General features: G+C 42.7%; 1 protein-coding gene and 1 long non-coding RNA gene across 16 annotated transcripts; one reads left to right on the plus strand and one right to left on the minus strand.

The window, feature by feature from the left end:
* Positions 1–3,993: 3,993 nt before the first annotated feature.
* Positions 3,994–9,523, minus strand: LOC123070328 (uncharacterized). 15 transcript variants are annotated; one of them, XR_006433602.1, is made up of 6 exons: positions 8,866–9,523; positions 8,413–8,521; positions 7,655–7,804; positions 7,458–7,574; positions 6,975–7,027; positions 5,131–6,444 (listed from the first exon to the last, which is right to left on the minus strand). XR_006433602.1 is itself a non-coding variant. In XM_044493476.1 (5 exons), exons 2-5 carry the CDS (start codon positions 7,562–7,564, stop codon positions 4,675–4,677), a joined length of 312 nt encoding a protein of 103 aa, XP_044349411.1. In that variant the 5' UTR covers positions 7,565–7,574; positions 7,655–8,406; the 3' UTR covers positions 3,994–4,674. The 15 variants fall into 15 exon arrangements, 1 of the variants encoding a protein (XP_044349411.1); XR_006433603.1 differs by having other exon boundaries at positions 7,655–7,809; XR_006433601.1 differs by having other exon boundaries at positions 7,655–7,815.
* A 1,130-nt stretch (positions 9,524–10,653) lies between these two features.
* LOC123070329 (uncharacterized) lies at positions 10,654–16,226 on the plus strand. The gene is made up of 2 exons (XR_006433615.1): positions 10,654–11,089; positions 11,169–16,226. It is a non-coding gene; the product is annotated as an uncharacterized lncRNA (long non-coding RNA).
* Positions 16,227–22,176: the final 5,950 nt, after the last annotated feature.

The raw sequence follows: 22,176 nt of genomic DNA on the forward strand, positions 1-22,176 counted from the left end.
ACTCATGTGTTGAGACCAAGATATTCCAATCCTACCACAAGAATCTTGATCTCAAGCCTTCCCCAAGTTGCTTTCCACTCAAATCATCTTTCCACCATATCCAAATCTGTGTGAGAGAGTTGAGTGTTGGGAGACTACCATTTGAAGAACAAGAGCAAGGAGTTCATCATCAACACACCATCTATTACCTTTTGGAGAGTGGTGTCTCCTAGATTGGTTAGGTGTCACTTGGGAGCCTCCATCAAGAATGTGGAGTTGAACCAAGGAGTTTGTAAGTGTAAGGAGATCGCCTATTTCGTGAAGATCTACCAAAGTGAGGCAAGTCCTTTGTGGGTGATGGCCATGGTGGGATAGACAAGGTTGCTTCTTCGTGGACCCTTTGTGGGTGTAGCCCTCCGTGGACTCAGGCAACTGTTACCATTCGTGGGTTGAAGTCTCCATCGACGTGGATGTACGATAGCACCACCAATCAGAACCACGCCAAAAATCTCCGTGTATCCAATTGCGTTTGCACACTCCAATACCATTCCTTTACTTTCTTGCAACTTGCATGCGTTACTTTCCGCTGCTCATATACTCTTTCCATGCTTGCTTGAAATGTATTGTGAATGTTTAAACTTGTGCTAAAACTCCACCTTAACTTAAAGAACTTAAAAATTGCTACTATTTTTTGTTGAGTGTCTAATCACCCCCCTTTAGACACCTCTTCTCGATCCTTTCACTCCCTCCTTCCATAAGTGCCGGAGGGGGAAGGAAAGAGAGGGGGTATGGGAAGGAAAGGGGGAGGCCGAATCCTCCCCTTTCCTTCTCCCTTCCATCCTTTCCTTTCCCCCTTATTTCGGCCTATAGGGGGCGCAATTGACTAGAGTAGCTCCATGCAGAGCATTGTAGACATACAAATTTATGAAGGAAATATGCCCTAGAGGCAATAATAAAGTTGTTATTTATATTTCCTTATATCATGATAAATGTTCATTATTCATGCTAGAATTGTATTAACCGGAAACTTGATACATGTGTGGATACATAGACAAAACATAGTGTCCCTAGTAAGCGTCTACTTGACTAGCTTGTTAATCAAAGATGGTTGAGTTTCCTAACCATAAACATGAGTTGTCATTTGGTAAACGGGATCACATCATTAGGAGAATGATGTGATGGACAAGACCCATCCGGTAGCTTAGCATAATGATTGTTAAGTTTTATTGCTATTGCTTTCTTCATGTCATATACATATTCCTTTGACTATGAGATTATGCAACTCCCGAATACCGGAGGAATACCTTGTATGCTATCAAACGTCACAACGTAACTGGGTGATTATAAAGATGCTCTAAAGGTATCTCCGAAGGTGTTTGTTGTGTTGGCATAGATCGAGATTAGGATTTGTCACTCCGAGTATCAGAGAGGTATCTCTGGGCCCTCTCGGTAATGCACATCATAATAAGCCTTGCAAGCAATGTGACTAATGAGTTAGTTGCGGGATGATGCATTATGGAACGAGTAAAGAGACTTGCCAGTAACGAGATTGAACTAGGTATGAAGATACTGACGATCGAATCTCGAGCAAGTAACATACCGATGACAATGGGAATAACATATGTTGTCATTATGGTTTGACCGATAAAGATCTTCGCAGAATATGTCGGAACCAATATGAGCATCTAGGTTTCGCTGTTGGTTATTGACAGGAGAGTTGCCTCGGTCATGTCTACATAGTTATCAAACCCGTAGGGTCCGCACGCTTAATGTTCGATGATGATTATGTATTATATGAGTTATTTGATTTGGTGACCGAATGTTGTTCGGAGTCCCAGATGAGATCACGGACATGACGAGGAGTCTCTAAATGGTCGAGAGGTAAAGATTCATATATAGTACGATAGTATTTGGACACCGAAGAGTTCCGGGGGTACCAGGTACGTATCGGGTCACCGGAAGGGGTTCCGGGCAAACCCCGGCAAACTATATGGGCCTAATGGGCCAAGAGAGGGAAAGACCAGCCCCTAAGGGGCTGGAGCGCCCCCTATAGGCCGAAATAAGGGGGAAAGGAAAGGAGGGAAGGGAAGGGAGAAGGAAAGGGGAGGATTCGGCCTCCCCCTCTCCTTCCCCTCCCGGCCCCCTCCCTTTCCTTCCCCCTCCGAGACTTATGGAAGGGGGGGAGGCCGACTTGTAGGAGGCGCCCAAGTAGGATTACTCCTATTTGGGGCGCCCCTTATTGCCCCTCTCCCTCTCCCACCTATATATATATATATATATATATATATATATATATATATATATATATATACATCTGGGCTATTCTGTTATGCGTAACAGAATATTATTCTGTTACCCTTTTTGAACAGACGGTTGTAGGTGGTTGTACTGATGTTTTCGAAGCGGTTGAACTGATGCTTTCAGTTGTGTTTAACAGATGGTCTTCTTTAGTTCAAAAACTTTTTGTATTTTTTTTGTCGAAACGTGGCGTGTAATATATCATTGGAAAGCTCTTGACAACCATATTTTAAGTATATTGAACGTTTTTGCAAAATCATTATGGTTTAAGAGCAGTTTTGAAAAAACCATTTTTTTTCAAAACCAAAAACATGAATCGTATTTTGGACTCAATTTTCAAATGGTTTGTCGAAATTGAGAAAATAAGAAGGCGTTGGAAATCTGGTGAAAATCCGCATCTTCCATATATCTATTGTTTTTTCTAATTCTATATGATTTAAAAGTAATTTGAAAAACGGTGAAATTCTGGGCGAAACGCATTTTCATGATTTTTTGCGAACGGTTTGTCGGATTGACGCAAATGATACGGCATTGGAAAGCTATGGAAAATGCGCAACTTTTTTGTATAGAAATGTTTTTCTAATTCCTTACAGTTTAAAAACGAATTTGAATACGGTCAAATTTGATTTTGAACGCAATTTTTTTAAAAAGTTTGACGAAATATGGCAAATAATATACCGTTGGATAGTTATCGAAAATGCGAAACTTAGTCATGTTGAGCATTTTCTCTACTTCACAACCGTTTAAGAGTAATTTTGAATACGGCAGGACGGATCCTGCTGGTTTCTCGTCTGAAAAACAGAATAGTCGTACTGATATATGTGTATGTTTGTACTGAGCTATTTTTTGTAGAGTAATTTTGAATGGTTCCGAAAAAGGGTACTTGTACTGATGCTTGCATGGGTTTGTACTAAGCGTATTTTCACTAACTAGACTTTGCTATGCTTTTTGGGTAATAATTTTCTCGTAAGTTTTCAACAGTTTACTGTATCGTCGCCCCTGTACTTGTATGGTTTGTATCATCAAACTGAATGATATCTTATTCAAAAAGAAAATGTGTTTTTTTTTGTTTCTTATTTTTTTTAACTCAACATTTTTTTGACAACGTTATTCTGAACTTCTCTCATTTTACGACTTGTACTGAGGTACTTACTAAGCAGGATTTTCATGTGGTTTTTTTTTTTTTTGCTTGAACTTTACAATTTGAATTTCTTTCATTTCTTTTATTCCAAACGAACCATCGTTTTTAACTCGTATTGAGGTACTTACTATGCCCGAACTGGGGTGGCTGTCGCGTGTCTCGACGTGTTTTGAACTCGAAGAAAATGTTTCGCATGTTTTCTTTTAACTCAATTTTTTTTACAACGATGTTCTGAACTTCTCTAATTTTACGACTTGTACTTTTTACCATTTGAATTGCATAGGGTTTCTTTTTGCTTGAACTTTTACAATTTGAATTTCTGTCATTTCTTTTATTCTGAATGGACCACCAGTTTTAACTCGTACTGATCAATATTTTTAATTAAACCATTTTTCCTTTCATCCGACAGAAATATTTTCCACACATAATACACGTACATGAATCATATTACCCATAGCACCGGCGTGAACACAAAAATCATCGCCCTATTCTCGGACAGAACTTTTCAAGCACCCACATGAACACAATAATAATCATCAGAACTTTTCAAGCACCCACATGAACATAATAATCAGTAGAAGAAAAAGAATTGATCTATATGTGATCCATCACAAAACAAAGCATGCATGCATACATATATCACAAGTTCAGAACATCACAGCTCACAAGCACATCCTCTACGCTTTGGACCTTGCGAATTGCTGCAGTCCCAACACTCTATACGTGGCCATAGTGATGCCTCCGCTTCATGTCACACAGGGGCGCGCACGATGTTCGTCTCGCCGCCGCTGTTATCAGACAGGTAGAACAGTGGCAGCCTACAAAACAGCCTCAAACATCGTCTGCTGCTTTTGTGGTGACACCTCATGTGGTCATGCAAGACAACACTGTTTCCTTTTTTCATCTTTCTAATATATATTGAACTGCTACTACCAATAACAGAAATTGTAGACTGCCATTGTTTCTGCAAAGATAACCACTGTTTATCTAACTAGAGAACTATAGATTTTATAAAAGGTGAACTACTAACCAGATAGCTACAAAATTTAGCAATGGTGAACCAGAGAGCTACGGAATTTAGCAAATGTGAACTCCTAACCAGATAACAACAGTTTTTTCAGGAGTGGTTGGGATCTTGCGTTGGCAGTGGGGAGCCGTGGCCGGAGCATGGTGGAAGATGATCTAGAGCGTAAGCTCGAGCATGATGGAGTTGTGGACTGACGGCTCTGGTGAAGTGGAGCTGATGGAGGCGGGGTTCACGAGCAGCCGCTGGGCGCGCCAGGATTTGGCTCTGTAAAGATGAAGTGCAAATCACATTAAAGGTGAACTAAATATCTTCCTAGCAACCTCGTCCAAATGCATTACTCATAACATGATCTATAGAGAGACTTACATCCCAAATAAAATACATGCAGAGATGGGCGGCCACCAGCTTGTTTATATTTGAAATTTTAAGAAGCCAATGAACTTCAGCATGACAAGTAGATCAATACATCATGCAACTTACGTAGTTGCTTAACTCTAAACACATGGTCAAAATTTCAGTCACTTAAGTACCATAACAATAAAGCATTACCACACTGATTTACTTGTTTTACTATTAAAAATGGGTTTCAAACACAACTTCTAAGCAGACAGTGCTTACTTTTGCTCTCCCACTTGGAGTGAACAGGCAAAAACAGAATGCATTACTTGCACTAACATTCGGGAAATCCAATGAACACAAAAAACATTAGAATTATTCCGATACCTCAGGCGAATGGCTCTACATGGAAAATCTTATGTAATTGGACTTACAACCAGCAAGTAGATGAAATGAACAGAATACAAATACCCGTTGTACTATACACAAATAACATGGAAACACAGATGAAATCGAACTTATGATTGAAGCTACTTTGTAAGTTGTACTGATCAGTACTTTGTAAAAAAAAATCTAAACTTGTCATATCCTCGAGTTTGAACTGATGTAAATAATTTTTGCCAAATTGCTCCAGGTTTCTGTATGGTACGCACACCACCTTGATGAGCCAATGTACAAGTTCATATCACTTGAACTAATTGGAGAATAATATGCGAGCTTATAGCATTTGATCACTTGAACTTATAGCAATAGAAACAAGAAATGTGTACGGCCTCCGACCTGTGGAAATTATAAGAAATTTGTAAATACTAGTACCGCAACCAACATTTATAAATACTAGTGAACTTGAACTTATGGTCTCTCGAGATCTGATCTGATTGTGTTACAAGCATACACACAAAAATATTTAGAAGAAAATGGCTATATCTCTGATGCAAACTTAATTTTAGTAGCAAATGTTTCATCTTTTGACACATCAAAACCACTAGCTACAATTTTTTTGCTTCCAATCTTTGAACTGAGCAAAATTATGATTTTTTTTGCTCCCAACCTCCTGCATATATATTTTCGAAGTGATATTTTTCTTTCATTGAACTGATCTAATTTTTGTATTTCAATTGTTTTAAAATATGTAGTTGAACTTATAGATTTCCATTTGTAATTTTTGCTCTTATAAATATCCTGTGTGTTTGTTTACGTACTAAAAACAGAATAAATACTGAACTTAACGGAAACAACAATACTTCCTACTTGTCCCAAGACACTCGTTGAACGTGTGGCGGCGTGCACCAGTGCCGGCAAAAGCTCGTACGTGAAGGAGCGTGGCAGGAGGTGCTCGGACAGATAAGGGAGGAATAGTTGGACTGATGTGAGCCCCATACTTGGATGAGGACCGGAGGAAGTAGTCCGTGTGGGCGGCGGGGGCTGCCTGTAGAACTGAGCTTCTTTTTTCTTGCAATCCGTCCAACGTCCCTCGTGCTGCAGTACAGAGAGAAACAAATTAAGAAGTAGCAATCATATCATCATAGACAAAAGAACTTGCAGCTGCTGCTATGTGTATGGATTGCATGTTTTTATTCTCCTCATTGCCTGCATTGTGTACTTCACCCTTAGCCTGCTTGGTATCCTTTGTGCTAGTTCAGTAGCCGCTCGCCGCGCACACCTGCTCGATGGGAATTTACACAAACTGTTTGGAATTAGGAATTGAACTTTAGTAAAATTAGAAACTGAACTGAAAAAGAATTAGAAATTGAAGGAAAATAAAATAAGAAACCGAGTGACCTAAAAATAAGAATGAACTGAACTAAAATTGGAAATTGAACTGAATAAAAATTAAGATGTTGTCGATGTAAGAAGGGCTTCTCTTTTGCAGGTAGCTTATGCGCCGTCGGCTAGCTTTGGTTGTAAGCGTCTGTGTGGTTTACACCTACCTACTAAGGATGATCAAACACTATATTTGTGAGTTCTAGAAATCGGGAGGAAATCATCTCTCATAAAAGAAAGAAACAGATATGTTGAGACTTGGTTTTCAGTTCACACCACTTAAGCTAGTCGTACTGAAGTACTTGTGTTCCTCTCACTCACTTATACTACATGTTGATGCTTGCCATCTCGTTCGTTACATACTACATAGGCAGAGGCTACGCGTACTGTGGTCAAATCAAATAATACAAGACTCTATACGTATCAGACCTGACTGAGGATGCTGCCGGTCTTCTTGTCTTTGTCAGTGAAGAGGCAGTCCTCTGCAGTACGCACGCAACAAATTAAAATAAGAAATGAAACTACACTGAACTAAAAATAAGCTACAAATTTCAATCAATTCGATATTCATCAGCTACAAATTAAAATAAGAGTCCTTGGTACGAGGAATCAGCTACAAATTTCAATCAATTCGATATTTATCAGTACTAGCACGGCTAGAAAAGTCCAGAACTGTAGCAGCTGTCACTGAACTTGCATATTTTTTTCTTTGAGCTTATTTAGGAGATATATCAAATTTCATAGGCATTTTGACAAGAACTTATAGAGCATCATTTGTTTTTTACACAGAAGCAGCATGAGATTGAATGATAGCAGCATCAACACAAGATTCTCCTCTTTTTTTGTACAGGATGCTTAAAAAAACAAGCACATAGGTGTAGCTAAAAGCACACAGATAGTAGTGTTACTTACAGGAAGATATTCCTCTTCTCTATACCTATTCCAAGTGCCTCAAGTTGTTCTCCCGTCGGTATAGGCGCGTACTGACGGTTCGGATCATAGTTCGTCTCTCCAAACATAGGAACATAACTACAGGGTAAGCATGCCTCGTATTAGGACTCGAGGATGCACATGATACTAGCAAAGAAAAAACATAGCATTGCAGGTACCGGCGTGGAATGAAGTTGCTGGACAGACCGGTAAGGCCAATGTATTCATCCTACTACTATTTTCTGTCCTCCTAGCTGAAGGTAGTTGGTGTAGACCACCCCGACTGAAACCTTGTTCGCATTTCACCGTCCATGACGTGGCTGCTACTCCTACACTGCCTCTGCCAATTTTTTGATTAACTCCCATTTGAAGAAACATGTTTTAACAATATTTTTCCCACCAAAAGTGTGAAGAAATGCTACCTAGTTTTCACATATATTTGCTAGAACAAGTTAAGAAGTACAAGTACACATGCACAGAATAAGACTTAGGTTTGCTAGCAAAATAATTAGTACACATAGCTCCCACTTGAGAAGTACAAGTGCAAACGGAGTCACCTGTGCTGGAGCTATCTAACATATTCCCAAACATGGTTCAAGCATGTTTTAGTGCAATAAAATAAGAGAATGGATCAAAAGCTGGAACCTAGAACTGTACTTACGTTGCGGTGACCAATATAGCCATCGTTATTGGGAAGAAAAACATGGTGATGTTTTCGGAAGAAAAAATGAGCAAAACAGGAGATATTATTATACATTGATTGTATGTTGAATCTCTAGTTCCTGAACTTTTATGAACTAACAGCACACAACACATCACTCTGTCTATATGTCCCTGCTGAACTTCTGTTGGAGTATAACATGTTCTGACGCCAGCACACAATGTGTAAGGAGTAGCCCTATTCTTTTCCATGTGAATGTTTAAGAGGAAAATCAACCTTGCGTTGCAGGAGAGAAGAGAAGTCTATGGGCGCGGGGAGACGATGGTGTCTGTTCCCCTCCGGCACCGACATCCAGCAGGGAGCCTCAAACAGTAAATTTGTTCACCTGCACAATAGTTGTTTTAAAAGTTTGTTTAGGTAAAAATACATGGTTCAACATGAAGGATTTTTAGCTATGCTACCTTTTGTAGCTAACTCTCACAGGATTAAACAAAGTAGAGTAAGACAGGGGATCAGCAAGAAGTAGGTGTTCTTTTGTACTTGAACTGTCCATCGGAAGATGGAAATGATTGTACTAGCACAGGACAATTCGCATGTACACTAGTAGCACATATGCACTGATGCGTACACACTAGTACTAGCACGGGGGATGATGAACTCGAACTGTCAAACAGAACACGTTCTTGAGAGAGAGAGAGACAGAGAGAAACTGTGGCATGGGAGGCTCACCAGGAAGGGGAGGAGCTGGAGTGGGGCACGTCAGGGTAGCCAGAAGCACCGCCGCTGCCGGAGGCTAATGTCGTTGGATCCATTGGCGCCGCCGCTGCCGGATGACCGTGGGCGTGGGGCAACTATCGTGTGGCGCGGAGCTGCTCGCCGGAGGGAGCGTCGGGCGCGCTAGTAGAGTTGCTGGAGGGGGGGGGGGGGGGGGGGGGCGGCGCTAGAGTTAGCCCAGCGGCGGAGGTGTTCGCCATGGCCGCGGGAGGCGGCGACCTCCATGACCTCGACGTCGTGCCGCGGGGATTCGCAGACAGGGTAGCGGTGGGGGTGCGACAGGTGCCACGGCCGCGCACGAGGTAAGGCACGCCGGCGGCGATGGCGCGCCGCTTGGCCAAAGGAAGGAGGAGTGGGGGAAGTGGCGCGCTTGGCCGGAGAAGGGGGGGGGGGGGGGGGCAGGGGCAGCGGCGCGCTTGGCCGGAGGAGGAAGGAGGACCGGGGGTGGCGGCGAGCTTGGCCGGAGGAGGAAGGAGGCCCTGGGCGGCGGCGAGCTTGGCCGGAGGAGGAAGGAGGCCCGGGCGGCGGCGCGCTGGTGGGAGCGGGCTCGGGTGGCGGCGGGATGAAGGGGTGGATCGGGGTCCTGGTGAAAGACGACGGGGGTGTGGGAGCTTCGGTCAGTTACCAGATTGGCGTCGATCGATCTATATAGGGCGCGGCGTAACAGAATAATATTCGATTACCGGTAACAGAATAGTCCAGCCCTATATATATATATATATCCATATCCATATCTAGTATTAAAATAAGGTGATATTCTTAGTTTCGTCTCGCGTCCCTATTAAAGCAAGGTGATATTCTTAGTTTCGTTCCGCGTCCAGTTCTGATGATATTTTGTACCCGAGGTGGTACTATTTTTTCACGCTGCGCAAGCTCGCTCGCACGTTTTTGTTTCTGACTCGCACGATCGCTTGACTGGGCCCGTTTTTGTTTTTGGCGCTCACGATCACTTGACTGGGCCAGCGTGGGCGATCGAAGCCCATCCAGGCAAAAAGAAAAACGGCGGGCGTCCAGCACTTTTATGGGCTATGAGTGGGCTTCATAAAATCAAGTAAAAGTAGTTCCCATGGAACATATAAACCTTCTTAGACTACCCGCGTAACCGGAGGCATTGAGCGCGCAAGAAGTTTTTGACCACAGGATCGAGTTACTCGCGTAGCGATAGTGTTTATTTTGGCTGCTGCCGTCTGGTCAGCCGTCCATTCTTTTCCACGTTCTTGGCGACTTCAACAGAGGATGACGGGTGGGGTCATGAGCCCGTGGGGACCAGCGACCAGAGTCTGGGTTTCTCTGGATGCTACGTGAAGATGGGCAGTGCATGGGCTGTTTCTGATTGGCTAAGGCGATGCCAGAAGGTGGATTTTCGCTAGTTTACTCGACTGATCTCTAACCTGCTGCCTTCGGTGGTCCCTGTTGTCGTTTAAGCCCATCTCTCAGTGTATTGAGTACACGGTTGAACCAAAGGAGGGGCGAGGAGAGCCGGGACCAATCCTCTCCCGAAAACCTAGCACACCGGAAAAAAATTCTATGAGACCAGGTCTCACGAATTAGCAGGTGAGACCCATTCTGATAGATGACACGTGGCATTCATAAATCACAAAGCATCCACCCTACCCCCCACCTGAAATCAGGAGGGGAGAGATTAGATGCTTTGTGATTTGTGAATGTCACATGTCATCCATCAGGGCGGGTCTCACCTGGTTTATATGAGACCTGGTCTCATATAATTTTTTTCCTAGCACACCAGGCCCCAATCCTCTTCGTCCTCGAGCCCCACGCCACACTTCTTCCCTCACGGCGCCGTCCAGCCTCCCCTGCTCCTCGACCATCCGCCTCTCGCGCCGCCGCCTTCTATTCCGTGCCTCTTCCCCGGCGCCTCGGAGGCGCTCGTCGCTGGACCCTCGCTGCCGGCCTCCTCATCCTCTTTCTTCCTCGACGATGTCGTGCTCCTCGCCCGCTGCACCCAGGCCGAACAGGCACCGGTGACACCGTGAGTAGGAGGAGCTCTTCCAGGATGACGGCAGTCGGAGGAGGATCCCGGGTCAAGGGCACCCCTGGCCCTGGGACTCGCTGTGAAGAAGCCACCGGACGAGATGCTCGAGCTGGGCGACGGCCTCCTCTTGTCTGCCTGGGAGAGTCCTCGTTGTTTTGGATGGGTTGCAACGGCCAGATGACCAAGGTATGTATTCTCCTCCCCTTCTCTTTTCCTTGCTTCTCACATGTTCACATAATTTCTCAAATTGTGATCTGGTTTTTAGGCTGCAGATGTGACCACCACCTGTTTGTATAAATGCTTAAGGAGGACTGCTCAGGGGAGGACAACATGTATGTTTGAAAGAGAGGGATGTAAAAGAGGGGGCTGGAGTAAGAGGAGAAGAGGAAGGAATGGAACCACTTGATGTCTCTTTGTCATCGACGCCATCCCGCCATTACGGAGATTTTGTTGTGCTGATGTTTCCGTTTCATGCCATTGTCCACGAGTTCTACTTGCTGCTTATTTCCAATTAAGTATTTAGTTCCATAATGCTCTGGCCAACCTATTTTATTGCAACATTTGTGGTTCTTTTGTGCCAGATTAGGTGTTTGTATTGTTTCCGAAGTTCTTATGGCATACTTTCTTAAGATTTTTATTTGTGACACTTGCAGAAGTGCGGTTCAACATTAGTTAGTAAAATGCCCAGTAAGTTACTAAGGTGTAATGTAACTGCAATCCTTGAATGAATTAAGGTTCGCCTTGTTAGCTAAAAGATTTATGGTTTGATCCAGATCAGAAATTGCTTTCTTATGTGCTGGCAAAACATGATAAGCAGGTAATAAGCCCTCACTCCTTTGGGCAGATAGTTGTTGGATGTATTGCCATGTGACAGTATGTAGTACTCCCTCTTTTTTATTTGTGCCACATGGCAATACATTTCCTGAATCTTGTTATTGCGAGCCCCAGTTTGCTCATCTGATGCATACCCCAGATGCAAGTCCAGAGTAGTTATATAGCATTACATGGCAAATCGATCTTTTCTTGTGGTTTAGTAGTTGCAGCTCTATCGGCCATAGAAGAAAGCAATTGGATTTTTTAATCTGCACATGTGGGATTGCTGGGTGTAGATAGGATAATAAGATACCACTACAAACAATGGCAAAATACATTTTACTTAGTATCTTGCATAAATACGTACTCCCTCCGTTCCGAATTACTTGTCGCAGGTATGGATGTATCTAGATGTATTTTAGTTGTAGATACATCCATTTCCGTGACGAGTAATTAGGAACGGAGGGAGTACATGTGTGTATTAGACTTCTCTAGCTAACCTCGAGCATTAATTGTACATCTTGGTAAATGTACTTAGTTGCTTAGTTTACTGGCAGTTACGAATAGTCAGAGCACATACATGCTTGGTTTTACTTAAGTTAGCAGCTGCCATCCTGTAATTACTAAGAACTGATATGTGGAAATTAGACCTGAAGAAAGTGTGCCTCCCTGTTTTCCGGAGAGAATTACTTCTGGTTACATACTATGGCCAAATTAAGTAGGCTTATATAATAAGCTTTTTCATATTTTTTTCTTATAGAAACTGAACTGTTATTTTGTTAATATATCATAGTCATTCTTAAAGACCCTATGGCTGGTTGCCAAACATGTGCAATAATTACTTGCTGAAGCACATGTCCTAATTTATCATGGGTTTTGTTGGCGCTTTCATATCCAGCATGATTAATCAAGGTTATTACAAAAAACTTGCAGGTTTAGTCAACCAAGGGAGTGCAGTTGCAACGCTGGAAAACTTGCAAGGCACAGAAGGAAGATCCATCAACTATGTAGTTCAATAGGTAAATCAATTTCACACTGGTGAGAACTCCAAAACTTTGCTTTCCCCTTGACACAACTTCGATTTTGCTTCTCCTATTTATCTCATGTTGTGCTTTTTATTTTTTTACTTTTACCCTCTATATCCAAATTCAGTAGCGTACCAAATTGGAATAACATTCCTTCACTCGTGGTCGTACCGTAATGTTTGCCTTTCCCAGTCAGCAAGAACCATCTAGCACTAATGCTTGTTCTTACATTTGGTGGCACTGCTTCAGTGGATGTCATGATATAATCCATTTTAAGTGCAGCTCACTACAAATTAGAAAGTGTTTGATCTTACATACTCCCTCCGTTCGGAATTACTTGTCCAAGAAATGAATGTATCTATATGTATTTTAGTTGTAGATACATCCATTTTTGTGACAAGTAATTCCGAACGGAGGGAGTATATTTTTAATTGCAACACCGTCAGTTCCAACCATGGACATGTCATCAGGGTAACCGACTGCTAGGTCCCAGTGTTTTCGATATACTGGTTACTTTTCGTTGACGAAGGGACTGATAGCTAACCCGTGCTATTTTCTGAACATCATATGTGGAAATAAATTTATGTGACAAGTCAGTATCTTTGTGAGATAGGAAAAACAGATGCCCATAATCTTTACTTCTTGCTATAAAATAAAAAAATCTGCAATAAATTAAATAGTCAGCGTAGAAAGTTGGCTGGGAACTCCTAAAATTACTTTGCAGTGAGAATGATTATAGGGATAGGATAAAAGAAGGAAAACATGAACCCAACCTACATAAGAAATCAACATTTTCAGTTATCTTGTGACTGTTGCTAAAATAGTTCACCTGATTCCAGTTCTAAATATAACTATAACTCATAGTTGAGCTAAAGTTGTACCCACTAAGTCTGGTGATAGGGCTCGGGCGACCTAGCCGCCGCCGCCCCCACTCCCCTTTACTCCCTCGCTCCACCCGCCACCGCCGGAGGAGGCCGACGAGCAAAGCCCACTCGGTGGATGGCGGTGGTGGGGCACCCTCGTCGCGCGCCGCAAGTCTTCGGCCCTGGACGAAGGCCTGCATCCGGCGGCGGCTGCGTCTGGCCAGGCGCGGGCAAGCCGGGGTGGCGGCCCCGGGCTCGGCGGCGGCGCTGTTTCCTCCTCTCCCTCGTCGGGAGAGTGGGGGGCGGCGCTGAGGCTGGCCATCGTCGATCTGGTGCGGCGCATCTGGTGGTGTGCGGCGTGCCTGTGGGTTCGGCCGTGAGGACGGCGAGCCGTAGGCGTGCCAGATCTGGAGGTATTGCCCCTCTCCCTTCCATGCATCCCTTCCCAGTCCCCGGTTCGTTTTGGATCTTGCCGGATCCACCTCCGGTGTGTTCTGATGGAGCAGATCGGTGTCCGGGGGAAACCTTGGCTGCCTTAGGCTGACCGGCAGCGGCGACGCCGATTTTTGGCGCCGCTTTCCTCCTTGGGGGCGTTGCTGAGGGCACCATCTCTCCTCTCCAACCCATGTCCGGGTGAAAGCCCAAGATCCGATGCGGATCGGGCGTCGGCGGCGCCCTGTGCACCGTAACCTTCCTGGAGGCGACGCCAAGGACATTGGGATCGGATGGAAGGGTCTGCAGGTGAGGGGTGGGGGTGTGCTGCCTCCCTTCGGTGGAGCGGTGTTTCGTTCTACGTATTCTTGGCGGCGGCTCTTGGCGGCATGGAGCAGCGGAGGCTTGGCGTCAGATGTGTGGTGACGGACACGCGCAGGAGGTCGACGCTGTCTGGCGTCGTGGTGGCGTCGGCGGCAGCGAGACCGGGCAAGGCCGTTACAACAGTACAGCTTTGAAGATGGATATGTGGTAGGTGGTTGTGGCGGCCTCATACCCGGCGGGCGGCCTGGTTGAGGAGCACGCCGGACTGGTGGGTGCCCATACCCGACAGGCGTCCAGGTTGGGACCTCAGGTCTTAGATGTTAGGTTTGGCTGCGAGGTCTGTTTGGTATTAGGCCCAGACCATCAGCGCCCCTTCATCAGTTAGATAGGAGTAGCGACAGAGGTTGCGAAGATGGTGACTTTGGTCTTACTGTTGTACGACTTTGTAAGGTTTTGTGCTAATAATTAATAAAGTGGCCGTATGCATCGACCAGATGCAGAGGCCGGGGGTATTCCTCCTTTTCGAAAAAAAAACTAAGTTTGGTGATATGCTTTATATTGTGAGACTAACAGAGTATTTGTTTGCCTTTGGAAACTACTTGATGCTACGGGGTCCTATAAACAGACGTATAAATGTATTTATAATTCTGTTGGTGACAGCAGTCTGAAGGAAGAAATCTGAACCATGAATATGCTCTACATGCATTACCATAGCAGTGGATAAATTATGCACAAATGGTTACTCTCAAGAAATCTTCAATTTTAGTACTTAATGTTGCACCATGAGAGATAAGTAGGCGAAGATGACCACTGAGTCTTGCCTTGACCTAGAGCAAGCAAATGCAACTATTTCTTTTAGCAAGATATAGACACTGAGTACAACTGTGACTGATATTTCATATATTGTTCTAATATTTTATATATTGTTCTGAAAGTAATTTTCTACGGGTTCTTAGTTATGAACACAATACCTTGTGAAAAGCCAGCATGTCAGCGAAAGGTGAAGCAATTTCTTGTGTGTAGCCTGCTCAAATATGCATTTAACATAATCGAACTTACTATCATGTATCGAATGTCTAGCATTGAAATCATAGATCCATCGTGCACAACTTGAATTGTGTCTTTTGTATTATTACCATATGGCAGTACCTTTGTTGTGCCTCTAATTAGATTGCAAATCCGAGGATTTTTGTCGATCTAGCATTACTATCAAATAAAATAATGTGGCTTTGTGGGTTAAGACTGATACTGATACTTCACTTTAGTTGCTAAAATATGTACCTCAATGTTTTACTACTTGTGCGAGGGTGAACATGTAAACTGTGATGGTTTCTAAAGTAGCTTATGTAGCTCTCCATTATGAAATTTTTCATCATTCTAATTTATAAAGAAATATTTGCTCGTGTTTATCTATTTTGTTTGATGCAACTCTCATCTAGAAACTAGAATATGAAACTGTTATTATCTATCAGGTGAGGAACTCATGGGCTTGTAATAGGAAAAAATAATTGCAAGTATAGTTTCAGGAAATGAATGTGTCTAATATAACGGCCAAAGAAGGCATGAGGCTATAATATCATTTTTGTTCGCATTTCTTTCAGGAAGTCACAGCTAGGGGTGGTGGGCGGACATAACCGCATGTTAGCCTTTTATGTTTTTCTGGATTAAGTGTGAGCTAGCGTTAGATTCTTTTCCTGGTACATAATTGATATGTACAGTTCCACACAATCATGATCACCATACAACAGTCTGATTAGAACCCATCTGATTGACACTGAAGCATGTAATGGGCTATCTGTAGTGTATCTCATTTTTTTTAATGCGGCATTTCCTGTATGTATATGCTAAAATCGAGTTTTTTGTCAATCTCTACGTTGTCTGAGTTTCCAATTTTTTTTCTTGCTCCGTCCTTCAAAAAATTGTGGTTGTTACCAATACCAAACTTTGTTATCTTCACAAAAAGTGCAATTTCATAGTAAGGCTGGAAAGATGATATTTTTTATGGCAGATGTACATTTTGACTATGGCAGTGACCTCTTTTATTTGTCAATGTATCGATCATATGCATAACGATCCTTACCATGCACCTAAAACTTAAAAGATACTCCCTCCGTTCCGAATTACTTGTCGCAGAAATTGATGTATCTAGAACTAAAAAATGTCTAGATACATCCATTTCTATGACAAGTAATTCCGAACGGAGGGAGTAGAAGTATTAAAGAAACACAAACTGTTTCTAAACACTGTGGGCTTGAATTTGGACCTTGTGCCATTTGACTATGTTACTCGAATAAGATAACAAACTATGCATGCTCAAGTATATATTTTCAAAGATGAGTTATCCTTCATTTTTCATCTTATAAAGTGTTTGAATTAATACACTACTAAAACATACTTCTACTAACAGAGTCAAATACTAAAACCGACTTTTATTAACAAAGTTAAATATTTTCGAAACAGTTCGGGTTTGACATGGTCTATGAGCTTGCTCAAACCCAAAGTTACGAAAAAAATGCAAATATTTTCAAAGCGTGCGTGGTTTCAAATGGTCTCTGCGCCAAATGGCGCACCAGGTCATCTAGTGGTGAGGAATCGACCACAGCACCTTCTGTATCGAGGGAACATGTGGCAACCAACAAAGCTTACATCTATTTGTGATTAATCCCACCTTGAGAGTTTATATTTAATTGCAATGACTTATATACGTTCGCTACTTGCTTGCAGTATCAACATGCCTCCTTGAGACTCAAAACCACAGAGGACAGAGACTAGCAAGGAATTAGCCCCGGGATTGTGTAGCTGCCATGCAAAAAAGGAGAAGGAGAAGTGATATCGTGGGGCTGGATTTGTGTGTCTTTATAAAGGATGCGGGATTGCTGCTAATGCATCCATAATTAAGGATAATATTTGCACAATTAAGGAAGGATTGCTGCAAGCCGGTCCTGTCATCCCGGCCGGGTTGCCTCCGCCGGTTGGCCATGAGGGGTTTGCGTGCCCGGAAGAAGTTCCTCGCGATGTGACAGCAAGCGAGCCGGTTGGTGCGCGACACAGAATCAGAATCCGCCCTATGCCAACCAAGGATAAAATGAAAGTAAATTGCTGGAAGGGAAGGGAGAATAAGTTCCCCTATTATGACACAGAATAAGAATCTGGCCTAGGCCACGAACACTTTGTAATTTAAAGAGCGATCGAATTTTGACTTGTACATTTTCTTATGAATAGCCGATTCTTGATGGTACACTAAACTTTTCTTGCTACCGAAAATCCTAAAAAGATAAAATTGAATGAGGCAAAGACAATAAGCTGCTAAGAACTCAGCAGAGCCAGGTGAAGGAGAAAGGAACTAGGAAAAAGTTGAGAACCACATATAAGCTTTAGATTAACTATCCAAAACAGGTATCATGCTTTGAATAATTGATGTGGGTGTCTATTGGCTAAAGGAGTGTGATATGTTTTTCTCCCGTTGCAACGCACTGGCATATTTGCTAGTATATATATATATATATATATATATATATATATATATATATATATATATATATATATATATATATATATATATATATATATATATATATATATGTGGGGGGGGGGGCACCGCTAGAACACAGAACATTGATTTTTAGCCGTGTGCGGTGCCCCCTCCACAGTTGACGCCTTCGGTCATATTGTCGTAGTGCTTAGGCGAAGCCCTGCACGGATCACTTCACCCTCACCATCATCATGCCATCGTGCTAACGGGACTCTCCCTCGACACTTTGCTGGAGCAAGAGTTCGAGGTACATCATCGAGCTGAACGTGTGCAAAACTCAGAGGTGTTGTACGTTCGGTGCTTGATCGGTCAGAACGAGAAGAAGTTCGACTACATCAACCGCGTTGTCAAACGCTTCCTGTTTCGGTCTACGAGGGTACATGGACACACTCACCCGTCTCGTTGCTATGCATCTCCTAGATAGATTTGCGTGAGCGTAGGAGTTTTCTTGAAATTGCATGCTACATTTTCCAATAGTGGCATCTGAGCCAGGTCTATGCGTAGATGATATGCACGAATAAAACACAAAGAGTTGTGGTCGGTGATCCTCATACTGCTTACCACCAATGTCTTATTTTGATTCGACAGTATTGCTGGATGAAGCGGCCCGGACCAACCTTACATGACCACGCTCATGAGACCGGTTCCACCGACAGACATGTAACTAGTTTTTCATAAAGGTGGATGGCTGGTGTCTATTTCTCCAACTTTAGTTGAATCAAATTTGACTGCGGCCGCTCCTTTTTGAAGGTTAAAACAACAAACTTGATAAATCACCATTGTGGTTTTGATGCCTAGGTAGGAACGGTTCTTACTAGAAGCCCGTAGCAGCCACGTAAAACTTGCAACAACAAAGTAGATGACGTCTAACTTGTTTTTGCAGGGCATGTTGTGATGTGATATGGTCAAGACATGATGTGATATATGTCATTGTATGAGATGATATATTTTGTAAAAGTTATTGGCAACTGGCAAGAGCCTTATGGTTGTCGCTTTATTGTATGAAATAGAAACATCGTGTAATTGCTTTACTTTATCACTTTGCATTAGCGATAGTTGTAGAAGCAATAGTTGGCGAGACGACCACGACGCTATGATGGAGATCAAGGTGTCAAGACAGTGACAATGGAGATCATGACTATGCTTTGGAGATGGAGATCAAAAGCACAAGATGATGATGGCCATATCATGTCACATATTTTGAATGCATATTATGTTTATCTTTTATGCATCTTATTTTTCTTAGTACAGCGATAGAATTATAAGATGATCCCTTACTAAACTTTCAAGGTATAAGTGTTCTCCCTGAGTATGCGCCGTTGCGACAGTTCGTCGTGCTGAGACACCACAGGATGATTGGGTGTGATAAGCTCTATGTTCACATTCAAAACGGGTGCAAGACAGTTTTGCACATGTGGAATACTCGGGTTAAACTTGACGAGCCTAACATGTACAGACATGGCCTCAGAACACTGGAGACCGAAAGGTCGAACGTGAATCATATAGTATATATGATCAACATAGAGATGTTCACCATTGAAAACTACTCCATCTCACGTGATCATTGGACATGGTTTAGTTGATTTGGATCACGTATCATTTAGATGACTTGAGGGATGTCAATCTAAGTGGGAGTTCTTAAGTAATTTGATTAATTGAGCTTTAATTTATCATGAACTTAGTCCTGATAGTATTTGCAAATTATGTTGTAGATCAATAGCTTGCGTTGTAGCTCTCCTATGTTTTTGATATGTTCCTAGAGAAAAATAAGTTGAAAGATGATAGTAGCAATGATGTGGACTGGGTCCGTAACTTGAGGATTATCCTCATTGCTGAACAGAAGAATTATGTCCTTGATGCACCGCTAGGTGAAAGGCCTGCTGCAGGAGCATATGCTGATGTTATGAACGTCTGGCGAGCTCGATCTATGACTACTCCATAGTTCAGTGTGCCATGCTCTACGGCTTAGAGTCGGGACTTCAAAGACGTTTTGAACGTCATGGACCATATGAGATGTTCCAGGAGTTGAAGTTAATATTTCAAGCAAATGCCCGAGTTAAGAGATATGAAGTCTACAACAAGTTCTATAGCTGCAAGATGGAGGAGAATAGTTCTGTCAGTGAGCACATACGTAGAATGTCTGGGTATCATAACCACTTGACTCAGCTGGGAGTTAATCTTCCGGATGATAGTGTTATAGACAGAGTTCTTCAATCACCGCCACCAAGCTACAAAGGCTTCGCGATGCACTATAATATGCAAGGGATGAATAAGACAATTCCCGAGCTCTTCGCTATGCTTAAAGCTGCGGAGGTAGAAATTAAGAAAGAGCATCAAGTGTTGATGGTTAAAAAGACCACTAGTTTCAAGAAAATGGGCAAGGGAAAGAAGGGGAACTTCAAGAAGAATGGAAAGCAACTTGTCACTCCCGGGAAGAATCCCAAGTCTGGACCCAAGCCTGAAACTGAGTGTTTCTACTACAAAGGGACTGGTCACTGGAAGTGGAACTACCCCAAGTATTTGGTGGACAAGAAGGATGGCAAAGTGAACAAAGGTATATTTGATATACATGTTATTGATGTGTACCTTACTAATGCTCGTAGTAGCACCTTGGTATTTGATACTGGTTTTGTTGCTCATATTTGCAACTCGAAACAGGGGCTACAGAATAAACGAAGATTGGCTAAGGACGAGGCGACGATGCGCGTCGGGAATGGTTCCAAGGTCGATGTGATCGCCGTCGGCACGCTACCTCTACATCTACCTTCGGGATTAGTTTTAGACCTAAATAATTGTTATTTGGTGCTAGCGTTCAGCATGAACATCATATCTGGATCTTGTTTGATGCGAGATAGTTATTCATTTAAATCAGAGAAAAATGGTTGTTCTATTTATATGAGTAATATCTTTTATGGTCATGCACCATTGAAGAGTGGTCTATTTTTGTTGAATCTCGATCGTGGTGATACACATATTCATAATATCGATGCCAAAAGATGCAAAGTTGATAATGATAGTGCAACATATTTATGGCACTGCCGTTTAGGTCATATTGGTGTAAAGCGCATGAAGAAACTCCATGCGGATGGACTTTTGGAATCACTTGATTATGAATCATTTGATGTTGCGAACCATGCCTCATGGGCAAGATGACTAAGACTCCGTTCTCTAGAACAATGGAGTGAGCTACTGACTTATTGGAAATAATACATACCGATGTATGCAATCTGATGAGTGTTGAGGATCATGGCGGGTATCGTTATTTTCTAACCTTCACAAATGATTTGAGCAGATATGGATATTTATACTTAATGAAACACAAGTCTGAAACATTTGAAAAGTTCAAAGAATTTCAGAGTGAAGTGGAGAATCATTGTAACAAGAAAATAAAGTTTCTACGATCTGATCGCGGAGGCGAATATTTGAGTTATGAGTTTGGCCTTCATTTAAAACAATATGGAATAGTTTCACAACTCACGCCACCTGGAACACCACAGCGTAATGGTGTGTCCGAACGTCATAACCGTACTTTATTAGATATGGTGTGATCTATGATGTCTCTTACCGATTTACCACTATCGTTTTGGGGTTATGCATTAGAGACAACTGCATTCATGTTAAATAGAGCACCGTCTAAATCCGTTGAGACGACACCGTATGAATAGTTTGGCAAGAAACCTAAGCTGTCGTTTCTTAAAGTTTGGGGTTGCGATACTTATGTGAAAAAGCTTTAGCCCGATAAGCTCAAACCCAAATCGGAGAAGTGTGTCTTCATAGGATACCCAAAAGAAACTATTGGGTACACCTTCAATCACAGATCCGAAGGCAAGATCTTTGTTTATAAGAATGGATCCTTTCTAGAGAAGGAGTTTCTCTCGAAAGAAGTGAATGGGAGGAAACTAGAACTTGATGTGGTAATTGTACCTTCTCTCGAATTGGAAAGTAGCTGATCACAGAAAACCGTTCCTGTGATGCCTACACCAACCAGAGGGGAAGCTAATGATAATGATCATGAAACTTCAGATCAAGTTAATACCGAACCTCGTAGGTCAACCAGAATACGTTCGCACCGGAGTGGTACGGTAATCCTGTTCTGGAAGTCATGTTACTAGACCATGATGAACCTACAGACTATGAGGAAGCGATGATGAGCCTAGATTCCAAAAAAATGGCTTGAGGCCATGAAATCTGAGATGGGATCCATGTATGAGAACAAATATGGACTTTGGTTGACTTGCCTGATGATCGGCAAGCCATAGAGAACAAATGGATCTTCAAGAAGAA

The sequence above is a fragment of the Triticum aestivum genome, chromosome 3B (assembly GCF_018294505.1).
Source record: "Triticum aestivum cultivar Chinese Spring chromosome 3B, IWGSC CS RefSeq v2.1, whole genome shotgun sequence".
NCBI classification, from domain to species: domain Eukaryota; kingdom Viridiplantae; phylum Streptophyta; class Magnoliopsida; order Poales; family Poaceae; genus Triticum; species Triticum aestivum.

Excerpts from the sequence above, each read along its gene's own strand:
- LOC123070328 (XM_044493476.1), bottom strand. The coding sequence starts at position 7,564 with ATGTTTGGAGAGACGAACTATGATCCGAACCGTCAGTACGCGCCTATA. Across the intron at positions 6,445-7,457 it reads GAGAAGAGGAATATCTTCCT|GTGTGCGCGGCGAGCGGCTA; the intron begins GTAAGTAACACT and ends CCCATCGAGCAG. Across the intron at positions 6,261-6,371 it reads GGGTGAAGTACACAATGCAG|CACGAGGGACGTTGGACGGA; the intron begins GCAATGAGGAGA and ends TCTGTACTGCAG.